Source organism: Eretmochelys imbricata, chromosome 6, assembly GCF_965152235.1.
Source record: "Eretmochelys imbricata isolate rEreImb1 chromosome 6, rEreImb1.hap1, whole genome shotgun sequence".
NCBI classification, from domain to species: Eukaryota; Metazoa; Chordata; order Testudines; family Cheloniidae; genus Eretmochelys; species Eretmochelys imbricata.
In genome coordinates, this window is record NC_135577.1 from 45,696,854 (window position 1) to 45,714,134 (window position 17,281).

General features: G+C 39.9%; 1 protein-coding gene across 1 annotated transcript in view; it reads right to left on the minus strand.

Annotated features, from left to right (window-relative positions):
- LUZP2 (leucine zipper protein 2) overlaps positions 1-17,281 on the minus strand; it is a 330,898-nt gene that overhangs the window by 59,045 nt on the left and 254,572 nt on the right. Inside the window, exon 9 of the mRNA XM_077820267.1 lies at positions 16,192-16,356. Within this exon, the coding sequence (XP_077676393.1) occupies positions 16,192-16,356 (165 nt within the window). The remainder of the gene's footprint in view (positions 1-16,191; positions 16,357-17,281) is intronic.

Consider the following 17,281-nt stretch of genomic DNA (forward strand, 5'->3'; position numbering starts at 1 on the left):
CTCTCCAATTTATCCACATCCTTCTTGTAGTGTGGGGCCCAAAACTGGACACAGTACTCCAGATGAGGCTTCACCAATGTCGAATAGAGGGGGACGATCACGTCCCTCGATCTGCTCGCTATGCCCCTACTTATACATCCCAAAATGCCATTGGCCTTCTTGGCAACAAGGGCACACTGCTGACTCATATCCAGCTTCTCGTCCACTGTCACCCCTAGGTCCTTTTCCGCAGAACTGCTGCCTAGCCATTCGGTCCCTAGTCTGTAGCGGTGCATTGGATTCTTCCGTCCTAAGTGCAGGACCCTGCACTTATCCTTATTGAACCTCATCAGATTTCTTTTGGCCCAATCCTCCAATTTGTCTAGGTCCTTCTGTATCCTATCCCTCCCCTCCAGCGTATCTACCACTCCTCCCAGTTTAGTATCGTCCGCAAATTTGCTGAGAGTGCAATCCACACCATCCTCCAGATCATTTATGAAGATATTGAACAAAACCGGCCCCAGGACCGACCCCTGGGGCACTCCACTTGACACCGGCTGCCAGCTAGACATGGAGCCATTGATCACTACCCGTTGAGCCCGACAATCTAGCCAGCTTTCTACCCACCCTATAGTGCATTCATCCAGCCCATACTTCCTTAACTTGCTGACAAGAATACTGTGGGAGACCGTGTCAAAAGCTTTGCTAAAGTCAAGAAACAATACATCCACTGCTTTCCCTTCATCCACAGAACCAGTAATCTCATGATAAAAGGCGATTAGATTAGTCAGGCATGACCTTCCCTTGGTGAATCCATGCTGGCTGTTCCTGATCACTTTCCTCTCATGCAAGTACTTCAAGATTGATTCTTTGAGGACCTGCTCCATGATTTTTCCAGGGACTGAGGTGAGGCTGACTGGCCTGTAGTTCCCAGGATCCTCCTTCTTCCCTTTTTTAAAGATTGGCACTACATTAGCCTTTTTCCAGTCATCCGGGACTTCCCCGGTTCGCCACGAGTTTTCAAAGATAATGGCCAATGGCTCTGCAATCACAGCCGCCAATTCCTTCAGCACTCTCGGATGCAACTCGTCCGGCCCCATGGACTTGTGCACGTCCAGCTTTTCTAAATAGTCCCTAACCACCTCTATCTCCACAGAGGGCTGGCCATCTCTTCCCCATTTTGTGATGCCCAGCGTAGCAGTCTGGGAGCTGACCTTGTTAGTGAAAACAGAGGCAAAAAAAGCATTGAGTACATTAGCTTTTTCCACATCCTCTGTCACTAGGTTGCCTCCCTCATTCAGTAAGGGGCCCACACTTTCCTTGGCTTTCTTCTTGTTGCCAACATACCTGAAGAAACCCTTCTTGTTACTCTTGACATCTCTCGCTAGCTGCAGCTCCAGGTGCGATTTGGCCCTCCTGATTTCATTCCTACATGCCCGAGCAATATTTTTATACTCTTCCCTGGTCATATGTCCAACCTTCCACTTCTTGTAAGCTTCTTTTTTATGTTTAAGATCCGCTAGGATTTCACCGTTAAGCCAAGCTGGTCGCCTGCCATATTTACTATTCTTTCGACTCATTGGGATGGTTTGTCCCTGTAACCTCAACAGGGATTCCTTGAAATACAGCCAGCTCTCCTGGACTCCTTTCCCCTTCAAGTTAGTCCCCCAGGGGATCCTGGCCATCCGTTCCCTGAGGGAGTCGAAGTCTGCTTTCCTGAAGTCCAGGGTCCGTATCCTGCTGCTTACCTTTCTTCCCTGCGTCAGGATCCTGAACTCAACCAACTCATGGTCACTGCCTCCCAGATTCCCATCCACTTTTGCTTCCCCCACTAATTCTACCCGGTTTGTGAGCAGCAGGTCAAGAAAAGCGCCCCCCCTAGTTGGCTCCTCTAGCACTTGCACCAGGAAATTGTCCCCTACGCTTTCCAAAAACTTCCTGGATTGTCTATGCACCGCAGTATTGCTTTCCCAGCAGATATCAGGAAAATTAAAGTCACCCATGAGAATCAGGGCATGCGATCTAGTAGCTTCCGTGAGCTGCCGGAAGAAAGCCTCATCTACCTCATCCCCCTGGTCCGGTGGTCTATAGCAGACTCCCACCACTACATCACTCTTGTTGCACACACTTCTAAACTTAATCCAGAGACACTCAGGTTTTTCTACAGTTTCGTACCGGAGCTCTGAGCAGTCATACTGCTCCCTTACATACAGTGCTACTCCCCCACCTTTTCTGCCCTGCCTGTCCTTCCTGAACAGTTTATAACCATCCATGACAGTACTCCAGTCATTTGTGACTAAAGTACCAGGAGATGAGAGGTTAAATATGGTCACCATTATTTAAGAAATGACTTGAAAACCTTACACAACACCAGAGCTGAGTGAAAACCAGAATTTCTATTTCCCATATTTCAATATTTGTTTTTCATACCACATTGAGACAAAATGTTGAAATAGCTAAACATTTTGCAGCACAAAAAATTAGAGAATTTCAATTTGGAAATGTTAAAGCATTTTGTGTCAACATTTTTTATTGAAACAAAATGTTTTGACATTCCTGAATCAAAATGCTTCTTTCACAGTTTGTTGACCCAATATGAAACCTTTGTTTCTGGTCAAGGTGAGATTAATCTCTCTCTGATGTATTGTAATTTTTCCATGTGATTGAAGCATCCTACATCATGAGTTTCCCTGATAGGAAATTTCACCAAATCCAATATTTTCCTGCAGAAATATTTAATTGTGATGAAAGTTCCTTTTCTGACAGGAAAATGTTTCATTCCAATTTTTTGACCAGCCCTATCCAACACCTAGTAGCCAAAGGACTACATTTACTTGCTAGGCTGAAATACACTGGCACTTCAAGCTAAGCTACAGACCATTGCAAGCCATTCTCTCCACTCAGCAAGTCTTCATCCCCACTCTAATCTTCCACTGGTTGGGCACCACCTGTTGCTTGGTGGTAGCAGCTTTGAAGTGGTCATTCTGCACACTTAGCAAGAAATCCTAAGGCCTACAGTCATTTTTTTTAAAATGAAGGTTTAGATTCTGCAAAAGCTGGAGAGACTTGTCCAGGAAAGATTACAGTAGATTTTTCACTTAAAATGGCTAAAGGTGTAACTAGATGGACCAAAGGCTGTTTTAAGGATGATGAAATCTCTGTCTCTGAATATCCCTATATTACAGGGAGAGTTCTAAGTATTGGATTTGGAGAATAATGCAGTTTACTGTTTGGGTTTCCCTGTTTTTGGTGGTGTCAAGGTTCCTTCCCCACTCTGAACTCTAGGGTACAGATGTGGGGACCTGCATGAAAACCTCCTAAGCTTACTTTTACCAGCTTAGGTTAAAACTTTCCCAAGGTACAAACTATTTTACCCTTTGCCCTTGGACTTCCACTGCCACCACCAAATGTTTATACGGGTTTATTTATTAGGAAAGCATTGTTTGGAAATGTCTTTCTCCCCAAAATCCTCCCAACCCTTGCACCCCACTTCCTGGGGAAGGTTTGGTAAAAATCCTCACCAATTTGCATAGGTGAGCACAGACCCAAACCCTTGGATTTTAAGAACAATGAAAAAGCATTCAGTTCTTGAAAAGAAACATTTTAATAGAAGAAACAGTAAAAAGAATCACCTCTGTAAAATCAGGATGGTAAATACCTTACAGGGTAATTAGATTCAAAACATAGAGAATCCCTCTAGGCAAAACCTTAAGTTACAAAAAGACACACAGACAGGAATATCCATTCTATTCAGCACAGCTTAATTTCTCAGCCATTTAAAGAAATCATAATCTAATGGATATCTAGCTAGATTACTATCTAAATTCTAAGACTCCATTCCTGTTCTGTCCGCGGCGAAAGCATCACACAGACAGACACAGACCCTTTGTTTTTCTCCCTCCTCCCAGCTTTTGAAAATATCTGGTCTCCTCATTGGTCATTTTGGTCAGGTGCCAGCGAGGTTATCCTAGCTTCTTAACCCTTTACAGGTGAAAGGATTTTTTCCTCTGGCCAGGAGGTATTTTAAAGGTGTTTACCCTTCCCTTTATATTTATGACAGGTGGTTTAGTTTTTCTTTAATAATTCCTAAGGGGTAAATCCTGAACTCACTGAATTTAATGAGAGTTTTGCCTTTGACTTAAATAGGTTCACAATTTGGCCCTGATGTAAGAACTTTCTATTGCTTCACTGTTCCGCTGATTTGACTCTCCCTAGCTTTCAGTGAAAGTGGGATGCTTCATGAACCAGGAGAGCACCACCAACACACTGTTACAAGCAGCTTTTGGATACATAATTCAATGTTATACTTCTTTGACAATCACATTTCAGAAGAAACTGAAGTATTTAGAGAAACTTATTGCTATGATAGTGTTTTGATTTTGGGAAAAAGTAATTAGTCATAGGCTAATGAACATTCATTTATACAACACATTTTATGTTTGTAAAGCATCAGTCACACAGAATATCACAGAATGCTTCATAGGCAATTACAGTCTACCCAGACAAATATAAGAAAACTATGTAGGTTACAATATGTCACAGAGGTAGCATTTGTAATGGTATAAAGGCAAGGCTGAAAAAGCACAAATATCTGAAAGAATTAGAGAGGGAGAAGAGCCATGATTCACAGAAGGTGAGATCACAGAGCTGGATGGGAAACTATTTTTCTGTCCCAACCTGAATCAGGATGAAAAGTTAAAATCTTAAAACTTTCCCCAAATGGATAACCCACAAACATTTTTGGATCAAGTCAATCAAAATGTTTTGTTCCAATAATTTTAAAATGTTCTGTGTTGGTTTGTGACTTTTGAGAAAAAAAAATACCTGTTTTTAGTACTAACTAAATTTTTCAAACTAAACTTTTCATTTTGAAAATGCTGAAACATCCCATATCGACAATTTAAAAACTTTTCTTTCAAAATGTCTTTGAACCAGGAGAGTAGTCAAAACTGCCCTTTCCCAAGAACCATTTCAGTTCTGACAAATCAGAATTTTCCTATGAAAAAAATGTTTAGCTGGAAATTCCCAACAAGCTCTAGTCACATATGAAGATATCTAGAAGTCTTTCATTGAATAATATTTTCAATGAAAAAATAGAAAAAAATCCAACTAAAATGTCTCTTATTGACCATTTCTAGTCTTATCCATGTGGCAGCAAGTACTAGATTCCAGAAAGAGACTTTGCTGTAGATTGTAAAAAGGATAAGAAACTATTGGGGATGAACCTTTTCTAGGCTTTTCTAGGTTGCACTATGGCTGCCAGCAGCCCTTGGGGGTTGTTCTATCAACCGTGGAGCCCCTGAGTATAAAGCCACAGCCCTTATCTCCAGGCCGTGAACAGAATAAAGTCACCACAGGATATGTTAAGTGCTTAGCAAGCTATCCCAGATCATTTAGTAATGACAAAAATTAAATATTTATTAATTTTGTAATTGTGCTGGTCATGAAGATTACTTAACAAGAAATCTTCTATTTCCACACAGCCAATTCAGGCTCAGGTTTTGTGGTGGGATTTTGTGTTTTTGTTTTTCTCAATATCTTATGTTCTTTCATGAGCCTTTGGAGGCCAGTTTTTCCAGTCTTAGGAGGTTAGCTTCAGTCAGACTGTTTAAATTGGTTCCTCATACAAGTCAAACATAACTTTTTTAGTTTATGCTAGATTTCAAATGTAAAATCAGAGATGAAGTTCTGTTTAGCTCTTGAGAGTTGCCAGGACTTCAAGTTAGGCCAGCAGATTGTTTCTCAAATCATTCAAGACAAAAGCTAATTTAATTCCTTCATTGTTGACATCCAAGGCATTGTGGATTTTTTTTAATGGCTGATGATTCAATACAACATTTCCATTAAATTATCAGAAGATGTAAAGGCTGTGGTTGTGTTTTAAAGGTCAAACTGCCCGATTCATTGGAGGCAATTAATACTCTTTCCTAGTGAAAATTTTCTAAATTATATCTGTGTTAGACAGATTCAAGAGAGGAATACTTAATGGCAACTCTAATGTTCCTAGTTAGCCTGTTAGATGTGTTAAGTGAAACCTTATAACAGTTAATTAATAATATATGTTACATATAAGGGGACTATATTAATATTCATATAAATCTTTAATGGATTCTTAGTCACAAAATTCCTTTGAGATTGTTTTGGCAATTACATTCAGCTTTGTAAGCCATTTTAAATTATAATTAAGACACTCACTGTATTTGTTCATATCTTATAATATCATAAGACAGTGCTAGAAAAAAGTTACTGTAAACTTAAAATAGGCCTACTACCACAGAATATGCATAGACACATATATTCCCTGTTGCTTTGTATTAGTTGCACTTTCATTATTCTTAGCAGCAAATGGAACAATAAAATACTTCGGGCAGCCTGTCTGGGACCAAATATATGGGGATGTGTATGTTTATTTTTTGTAAAAGACAGTGTATCCAAACTGTAAGGCTTTAAAATTTAACAGAAAGTTTTACCTTATATTGGTTTTCCTATCCGTTCCTATTGAACACGACTCTAATATTTTAGACAAAGTGATTAAAAAAAAGTCTGATCATCAATTATTTCAGTTGCCATTTGGCTAGTCATTATAAAAAGATACTAAGTAATGCTCTTTGTTAAAATAACATTTTTAAAAATGTGTGAAATATAGGTAAAGTGACCTCAGTTTCTCTCTGGTTGTATGCCGGACACAGGAGGCATATTGGGGATGGAAGAAAGTGTGGCCAAAGCCTCTAGAGCAGTGGTTCTCAAACTAGGGCCACCACTTGTTCAGGAAAAGAACCCTGGTGGGCCGGGCCAGTTTGTTTAGCTGCCGCGTCCGCACGTTTGGCCGATCGTCACTCCCACTGGCCGTGGTTCGCCGCTCCAGGCCAATCGGGGCTGCGGGAAGCAGCGCGGGACAAGGGATGGGCTGGTCGCCTTTCCTGCAGCCCCCATTGGCCTGGAGCAGCGAACCGCAGCCAGTGGGAGCCGCGATCGGCCGAGCCTGCGGATACGGCAGGTAAACAAACCGGCCCAGCCTGCCAGGGGCTTTCCCTGAACAAGCGGCAGCCCTAGTTTGAGAACCACTGCTCTAGAAGGCTATGGCAGACAGCAGAACTTAGAACAGCCAAGAAGTTGCTCTAAGTAACAGTGGGGACTATTTTGGACCTCAGCTGCTTTTGAGGATCCAAAGATGGCTTCAAGTGATCTTTTCATGTCCTTAGTCTTGTGCTGAGCATAGCTAGGACTGCATCCAAAGATCTGGATCCATTCGAGATTAAACACAATAAACTTGTATAGTATATTTCATCTGCTGTTCTCATAGTGCTTTGCAACAATAAATAAATACAGCCCCAGCCAGCATCCTTGTGAAGTACATTAGTTAGATGCATGGTGATGGGGCCTAGATACAGTGAAATAAGATACAGGTTAGAAATAAATCTATTATTGCCATAACAGACACAGTCCAGTTAAATGACTTCTCCAGAGTAAAGCTGTTAGTCAATCACAGTCAGGAAAAGAGACTGGGAATATCTGGCTCCCAGTCACCTCCTCACTCAACTGACCACGCCTCTCATTCTAGAGTGTCAAGTGAAGACAAGGATACTGGATACAGCTGTGCAATTCTCAGCTAGGTTTTAGAATAGCAACTCCGCCTATCTACAGTTTTACACAATAGTATATTAAGGCAAAGAATGACATTCAAGCGGAATAATGGGGTTATTAATAAAGCTGAAGAAGGGAGGTCAGAGAGTCAGCTTGCCTTTTGAATTACTGGATGTTATAAAGGTTATGACATTAAATATTCAAGAAAACTACAGTGTTTTAAGGATTTTGGTTAAATAGTGTCAGGTGTTTTTTTTTTCCAAATTCATGTAGTTGCAGTTGGCTATAAAAACTATTTATCTATAAAGCTAATGTGCTAATAATGAAGACTTCTTTAAAACTAGCAATAAAACTAAACAGCTTTACCTTTTGGTTTAATGAATGCTGACATTAAACATTTTCTAGCACATAAGGTCAACTCACAAAATCTTCCTTAAATTCATCACTGGAGCAAAAGAGCTACTCTCGTGTAAAGGAAGCGTTCTGAGGAAATGGAAGAGGCTTGTCTACATTGAAGTGACATCAGAAAACAGAGATAAAAGAAGTGATTTAAGACTTGGGAACAGCCACAATGAGCTTCCAAATCATTCTCAAGAAAGACAAAAAAAAAAGCTCTCACAGCACACCAGGCTAATGTGCAGTAGGGGATGATGATGATTTCTACATAAAACACCAAGTTTTGATAGTAGTATTTATAAATACATTAGCAATCATCCTTTGCTAGAGCAAATTAAATGGCAGTGATGCTCTTTTTTTCAGTCCCCATTTCCACAACACTTACAGAGGAATTCTTTCTTCAGAACACAGAAAAAAACGCACATAAACTGAACCTGTTACAAATCTAAATGACCCCGCCCCTTATCCTCTCCTGAAACAATCACATTAATTCTTGAACTCCTTCTGCAGGAGTAGTAGAGGATTTTTCAAGCGACTTTAGGCCAAATTTTGTTCTTGAATTACTTGGAGATACCAGTCCAAGTAATGCAAGGAGGTTGCACATGCGCCTCTGAGAGCAACACTTGGCCTTTTAGGTAGAAATCATCGATGGAGCCAAACCAAAGCAGCCTGTATCTGGGGTCTTAATTTTGTCTTGGGTTAGTGCAGAAACATACGGTGAATGATGTGGAGAAAAAAAGGACTGGAAGATGGAGTTTTTAGTCTCCAGGTTAAAAGTATTTATGCACCCGATCCTGAAATCTTTATGCAGGCCAAACTACCAGTGAAACACCGGGGAGTCTTGCCTGAGTAAAGACCAGTCCTGAAGTCCTTAAATGAAAGATTATTAAATATTTATATAGTGCCATTAGTTTGCCTGGTGTTTTGTAGAATAAGAAGACACTACCTCTGGATTTAACCATTTACTAAAAGAAATGGTGAACACATGACTGAGAGATCAGGACAAAGGACAAAGTGTGAAAGCAAATGGAAAACAGAGCTGTGCAGTACCTTGAAAGTGAAGGTGGTGAGTTCAAATTTGATACACAGAGACGCAGGGAGCCATTACAAAGAAGTGATTCTGGCTGTGGTGGGAGTGGGTGAGGAAGAGGTGTTGGATATGGTGAAAGAAAGTTGATTAGATTGTAAGTTCCTTTGGGCAGGGACTGTCTTCATTATGTATTTACACAGTTCCTAGACCAGTGGGGGCCCTGATCACTGACTGGGGCCTCTAGGTGCCACCATAATAAAAATATTTAAATAACAATAATAATATAATTTCAACATGCTGGATAAATTAAAAAGGGAAATGGCGAGAGTCAGACACACTAGACGGACAGGGCAACTGTAGAGGAAGAAAAATTATATATTCAGATTTAGCTTTGTTAAGTTTGAAGGAGGAACAGGAGATCCAGAGGGAGATGTAAGTTTTGGGGAAAAGGAGGTCTGCAGCAATCAGCAGGTGGGATGAGAGAGAAAAAGCATGGATGAGGTCATCCTGGGGGTGAATACAGAGAAAAAAAGAGGACTTGGCCAAGGGAAATACCAACAGAGTTGGGGTGGATGATTCACAGACAGCAATAATGAAGAAGCAGTCAGCTAGGCAGAAGGAAAAACTGGGAAAGAATTCAGTCATGGACACAGTCCGGAGAAGAAATGGGTGGTTCATGGTGTCCATCTGGGATAAAGACAAAGTCACATTTTGTGTACCAAACTGTCAGATTCATTTCAAAAGCCCTTTGTTAAAAGCAAATGAACTAAAAGTAGCGTGGTATGTCCCTTGTTGTTGAAATCTGTTTCATTTCAAAAGAATGCTACTTGCTGAATGACACACATCATTCAGTCTAAGTATCGGGATTATTACAAACAAGAAATGTGTTGGTGCTCAATGCCATAATGTCATAGGCAATACATTTCAAGCTGTTGCTAAGAAAAGTAATTTTCAAAAATGAGGTTTTCCAACATGTTATGGTAACAGAGGTCATCCTGAGAAAAAAAAAATTATACACATTAGAAAAGTTTTCATTATATCACTACTCTCTCTTATTAGGATAAAAATAATCCCATAATTAAATTTGTATTGTTTTATTGTTCTTCATAGAAGAACGTGCGACTGCCTTGTGCAAAAAAGGTCAAAACCTGCATTTAAATTGGGATATTATGATAAATGATGTGAGCGGCCTTAGTCCCAATTTTAGCAAACACAAATAATTTTAAAAATCATTTGTTCTGATTTTGGATTTTTTCTTGACCTTCCACAAGGGGATATAGTTGAAATGATACATTACTGTATTTGCTTAAATAACTGTAGCAGGATACTGGAAATAACTGTTGTGTTGGGAAAATCTTCAAAATTATTACAAAATATGACTCAACAGTCACATTCTCCTTGGTGTTTTTACTGACACAGACATGGTCCCACCTAATCTCCTTGAAAAAAAGGACAAGCCGGAGCCTAAAAAACTGCTTATGCTGCCTTCGAGATGCAATAGATGTGGTGTTGCCAACTGCAAGAGTTCAAACTTCAGGAATCAGAACCTCCAAAATCAAGAGATTACTCTTAAAAATAGATATGATTTTTAGCCAAACTATGTTTTTTGGTCAGTCTTCTAGTTTATTAATCTCCCTGCCCACACTCAATGAGCCTGTGACAATTACAGGTAGAAAATTCAACTTTAAATGCATAACAGATATGCACACAATAAATGCAGGCCCCATCTGCTCTGTGCACGTGGTCCCCAGCTCTTTCTCATCGTTACTCAGGGTCCCCCTGTTCCCTGGCAGGTGCCCATTGCCTCCGCTCCCCCAAGCCTATGCCTTCCCATCCGAGGCAGAAACTAGAGCTTCTCTAGTGGCCGAAAGGGGAAACTGCAGCAGTTGAAGCAAAATTCCTGGCAAAATTGTAATGCTTGTGATAATAGTACCCGTGTTGGTAATACTGTATATTACTAGAGAAAAATGAGCCACATGCTAGCCAAATCTGGGTTTTTCTAAACTGAGGCTTTGTACTTAGTATCCCTGTGTGGCGTTTCCTCCAAGTTGTCCTGTAGCGTTGGAAGGGTTGGAAGGGCATGAAACTCTCAGGGATTTCAAATCCCTAAATTGCTGCAAGTCCTCAGATCACAGGACAGCCACCAGGGCTTAAGGACTTTCTTTGCCAGGCAGTACATTTGGGAAAAGACACCATAGCATCAGCTAGTCAACTGATACATATCTTACTCCTTGAAATATCAATTTTGGGGTACATCTTGCAGATGTCTCCTCCATGACTCTGGCCCTGGAGGTACAGACTTTCTTTGCTTTTTGCTTTAAGCTTGTCTTGGATGTTGTAGGGGACACCATGACTTATGACAGCTAGCTATAGTCCCTTAGAGACCAAACATCAGCTAAGAATTGCTATAGGAAAGCAGAGCTCTGTTTCAGAATTTGAGAACTCTCACAGCTCAGGCTTAGTGACAGGATCTCTAGATGAGGCTCTCTTGCACCTACAGACTGTTTCTTAGGTTGTTTATTTGTAGTGGTAGATGCTCTGACCACTTACATACATTAGTAGTGGAAGTGTTATTTACAGTCGAAGCCTCTTTGATCAGAAAATATATTGATTTAGCTGAGACAATGTGTTTTCTTCCAGTTGTCCTTTATGAAGAAAAATAAATTTAATCAACCAGTGTTTCTTCTTTTTCTCCCAATTGTATCTCTTTTTTGTTGCTTTTTTTAAAAGTATATGAATTTTAGAGCTGGAGGAAATATGGCAATAGCAGCCCTGGCAATAGAAATTCTGGATTGATATTCCTGCCCTCTTGTTATCCCAGGAAGAAGTAAGAGGCAGAAATGGCAGTGCAAGCTTCTGCACGCTGTCCTGCCTACATATCTCCAACTCTGATTGAGTGTCCAGTTCAGTAATTGGGAAGAAAAGTCCATCCATGACTATTTAATTTTTATCCTCTCTTAGACTGACAGTAAGGATGTGAATTACTGGTAGGGTAATTTCTGGTATTTGAACTCTGTCTTGTCCATTAAAAATTGGATTCAAGATCACCAACTCATTTAACATATGACACCAAATGGAATTCATATTGTAATGTTTTCAATCACTGGATTTGAATAATTTCCATGACCGAAATGTGAGAATTTCTTTACTGACCAATACTCCAAGCTCCTGAGCTAGCCAACACCATGGTTTGTAATTTTTATCGAGATAAATTTTCTCATATCAACAACCTCCACACAGACCAAATCTGTGGATAAAAATTAAGATATTCAATTCTTCCTGTTGGCTAGTGGCAACAAAAGCAATCTTCTTGCCACATCCTCCTCCTTCCCCACCTTTTTGCCTGTGATAAGTTGATTCTCAAAACACTAGGAGGTGAGGTGCCAAAACCACCCTATAATATTGTAACAGTCAGCCATGGATACAAGTGTACAATCTACTCATTCATGCTCTCTAACAGGAACTAACACCAATTCTAGTGACTATTGTCCCTGTGTGGTACAGACCACACAATATAAATTTTAATTTGTACGTGGTATATACATTTGACATTTTTAAAAAGCAATTTTTAAAGCTGGATGAGTAATCCTTTGAAGTTAAGGTATTTACCAGGCAAAGTGTCACATTTTCCCCTGAAGGTTAAGCTGACACTTATCAAAAGTGACAGGATTCATGAACATTTTTCCACTGAAGGTCCCTATCTTTATATTAAAAAATTTACACACACACACACACACACAATTAGTCTACAGTATGAAAATGTGCATGAGAGTGTGAAGGAAAGGAAAAACGTACACATGTATATCTTGGGCTAGTTAGCTTGTAATAGGAAGACAAAGTCAAGGACTACATACATAGCAATAGATGGAATTATGAAAAGTCTTCCATAATATAATTCAGGTACAGAGAGTATAATTCTGGCCCAGGCTATGATTCTTTGACAGCCTATTTCACAGTAGCAGATTTCAGTGATTTTATAATCATAGATAATGCACAGATTTATAATAATGGCTTGTCAATGGGTAGAACAACAGGACTGAGAACCATTATTTTCCCAGACATTTTCCCAGCATGTGCCAAATGCAGAGAAATGTGAACAAAGACTAAGGAAGAGGCAATATTGCTTTTCGTATTCAAACATACTCCTGTGGACAGATGTACAGAAGCCTACCTGTTCATGTTTGTAGACAGTATTACCATGGAAATACTGACATAACAAAGTTTTATAAATAGCAATATGCAACAAATAGGACATTTGCAACAATACAGAGAAAATCAGATATACATTAGTTTTTTTTCAGAACCCAGAACTTAAAAAAAAACCTTCACTCCATTTTACACTGCTTTTATTTCCACTCCCCTCAAAATCTGCACTGCAGTCACGTCTGTAAAGCCAATGAGAGCTGGACAGTATCAGTCTGAAGTCTATGACACTACACGTAAATTAGCCAGATGAATGGTGGTCTTTTGACCTTATTACTAAGCATTATTGTTCTTGCATGATGGCAGAACAGCAATTGGTGAAGCAAAGCAGATATATAAAACTTTTACTGGTATAATAAAAAGAAAGAATCCTGCAGACATAGGATTTCAGGAAGGGGTTCTCCTAAGTTCTCACAAACTAAACACGGTGGGGCTTGGTCTTTATGACCGCCAAGAAAATCTCAGGATACTGCAGGAAGCAGAGTAAGGGGTTCTCTTTCTTCTAAAGTAGCACTGAAACAGTAATCCCCTATGGTGTTATTAAAAGGCATAGTGTTTGTTCCCGGAGATACTGTTCATAAAATATCAGGGTTGGAAGAGACCTCAGGAGGTCATCTAGTCCAATCCCCTGCTCAAAGCAGGACCAATCCCCAACTAAATCATCCCAGCCAGAGCTTTGTCAAGCCTGACCTTAAAAACCTCTAAGGAAGGAGATTCCACCACCTTCTTAGGTAACCCATTCCAGTGCTTCACCACCCTCCTAGTGAAAAAGTTTTTCCTAACATCCAACCTAAACCTCCCCCACTGCAATTTGAGGCCATTACTCCTCATTCGGTCATCTGCCAACACTGAGAACAGTCTAGATCCATCCTCTTTGGAACCCTCTTTCAGGTAGTTGAAAGCAGCTATCAAATCCCCCCTCATTCTTCTCTTCTGCAGGCTAAACAATCCCAGCTCCCTCAGCCTCTCCTCATAAGTTATGTGCTCCAGACCCCTAATAATTTTTGTTGCCCTCTGCTGGACGCTTTCCAATTTTTCCACATCCTTCTTGCAGTGTGGGGCCCAAAACTGGACACAGAACTCCAGATGAGGCTTCACCAATGTTGAATAGAGGGGAATGATCACGTCCCTCGATCTGCTGGCAATGCCCCTATTTATACAGCCCAAAATGCTGTTAGCCTTCTTGGCCACAAGGGCACACTGCTAAATCATGTCCAGCTTCTCATTCACTGTAACCCCTAGGTGCTTTTCTGCAGAACTGCTGCCTACCCATTCAGTCCCTAGTCTGTAGCGGTGCACTGGATTCTTCCATCCTAAGTGCAGGACTCTGCACTTGTCTTGCTGAACCTCATCAGATTTCTTTTGGCCCAATCCTCTAATTTGTCTAGATCCTCTGTATCCTATCACTACCCTCCAGCATATCTACCACTCCTCCCAGTTTAGTGGCATCTGCAAACTTGCTGAGGGTGCAGTCCACGCCATCCTCCAGATCATTAATGAAGATATTGAACTGTTCTTTTGCATGAGAAGGTTGTGACCATGCATGCTCATTAAAAACTCCATAGCACTTTATGCATGAATAATTATTAGAGACTCCATGTCCTCATCAAATTCCTAATTGGATAATTATATTCAGCCTACTGAAATTACTCTGCAGCTTTAATTGGACACAAAGATTCACCAAATCCTTGTTTAAAATTCTGAACTGATTATGCACGTATACAGCTGCCATATCCCACTTTACAGATGGCTGCATTTTACAGTGGGTGAAGTGATTCCTATATACAGTTTAGGAAAGTATGTTATGATCCTTTGGAATGAATACACTCTATGTATTCTCAGTTATTTCTTTGTAAATCTCAAATAACTCTATTGAAACCAATAGTTTTTCCTAGATTTGCACAATTCAATATGAGGGCAAAATATGACTCTATAAATATAAATTAAGATAATTGTTGTTCACTGTTATTATTGATCATAGTAAAATCCTTACACTCTGCAGAGATTAGGGGCTAGATCCACAAAGGGATTTAGGTGCCTAACTACTAAATCTAAAATTTAGATATTCACCTCCCCATACACACACATAGCTGCTGCCTAACTCTGTAAATACCTAAATTCCCTAGGCACCTAAGTTTTCACCAACAAAGTCTGCTAGGTGCCTATTGGGCATGTAAGCAGCTGCCTAAATCTTGGAGCCAAGTGCCAATTCAGACCTACACCCTGACAAGACCCTCAAATTAGATATTTCCCCACTTATCTTTCCTGCTGACCTGATCTGATAGGTGTGCTCATAAGTTGCCTGAGAGTAGACATATGAGATTGAACCCTGCAGAAAACACAGGCACTGGAAGAGAATCAATATCAAAGACAGGGTTCGAACCCATGTTTTCCCAGCTCTAGATCCAAGCTCAAGTCCACTAGATCATATTGTCTCATTTTTTCTTCCATGCAGCACCCATATGCCTCGCACATTCTCCGAAACCCAGCGTGCTTTCCTTGGGATCACTCGTAAAGAGCCACCTCTTCTGCATGGCCCTCAAATGTAATCAATCAGCAAACCGAGAAAAACAAAGAGAGATTCCCTTCCTTTGGGCCTCCCACTGAATCTTGTGTTTCTAAGTCTATCATATATATGGAAGACATGGTGGGCACAAATTTTCTTGCCATTTAGTCCTGTACATCATCAAACACAATTTTCAGTGCCTGGCAATTAATTATAAAACCAATATGAATTAATGTAATCAATTATTGTATTCACAAACCCACCTTCCTCCATTTAACAGCAGAGACAGAATTTTGTTCACCAGCAAGAAAAGTAGCTGTTTTCCAACTTTTTAAAAGTAACATTAGTGACATCAGAAATAGGCTTAGAATTATCTTCAAATTCATCCTAATCTTTCAATGAATTTAAAATCCTTGTTAGTTCCACTTCGATGGTCTTACAGGACAAACGATCAAAACTGTTTTTTAAAAAAATAAATAGGGGGAAATTATACCTTGGTGTTTGTCACTTGAAATGGAAATTTTGAGCCATTTGTAACTTGCGATGTCAGCTTCTCAGTTGGTTTTGAAGAGATTATATTCGTAGCGGGCGGTTGATTGTGCAGAACGGAAGACAGGCAAAGTTGTACAGTCTCCTTCAGAGCTTTCAGCTGTGACTCCTGGGAAAATGAGAAGTCATCAGCTCTTAAAGATAGGCTATAGTGAACAGTGTAGCTTGTTTTCTTTCTGCTCTGAATCAAACACTTGGCAACAGCTGTAGGAATCTTTTTCTTATTAAAGCAGGAAATTAAAGCAATTTAATTCACCCTTTACATAACTGCCGGGTGGGTTACAGTATGTACACAGCACATTAAACAGACTGGGAAAGTCATAGTAAACTCTCCTCTATTCTCATACAACTTTACCAGGATATCTTATTCTAGAGAATTTTTTAGACCACTTATATTAAAAGGAACTAAGGTGTAATCTACCAAACATCAGGGTTGTAACAGCCTTTGTTTTTAGGATTGCTGGAGAGAAAGAGACGTTCATTTGTATGTTTTATAAACACACACACATATATGTGGGTATGTAGTTTTGTGTCACTCGTTCAGGATACTCAGTATTTCTGCAGAAGTGTATTTATTGTGACAGAAAGATCCTCTCTCTCAGATGCAATTATGCTGTCACATAGTTAATAATATATCCATAATTTGGTTTGGATTGGGAAATTTTAAAATTACCATGGTCCAGATGAAAACAAAAAACACTCAGGATCCAAGAATTGTGAACAGTAAAATGAGCTGCTGTTCTCAAAATATTTAGGAGGCACTTCCTATAATTATACCGGGAGTTACGGTATAATTATAGGGAGTGCCTCCTACATATTGAGAGAACAGCAGCTCATTTTACCATTCACAATTCTTGGATCCTGAGTGATATTTTTTTAATAAAGAAAGAAAGAAAGTTAAATATCCCATTTGGATAGAAATACTGAGTATCCTGAATGAGTGGCACAATACTCCAAAAGAGTTATGGTATGACAGTCTTATTGAAAGGATGCAGACCACTCTCTTATAAACTAATGAAACTGTCCAACTGATG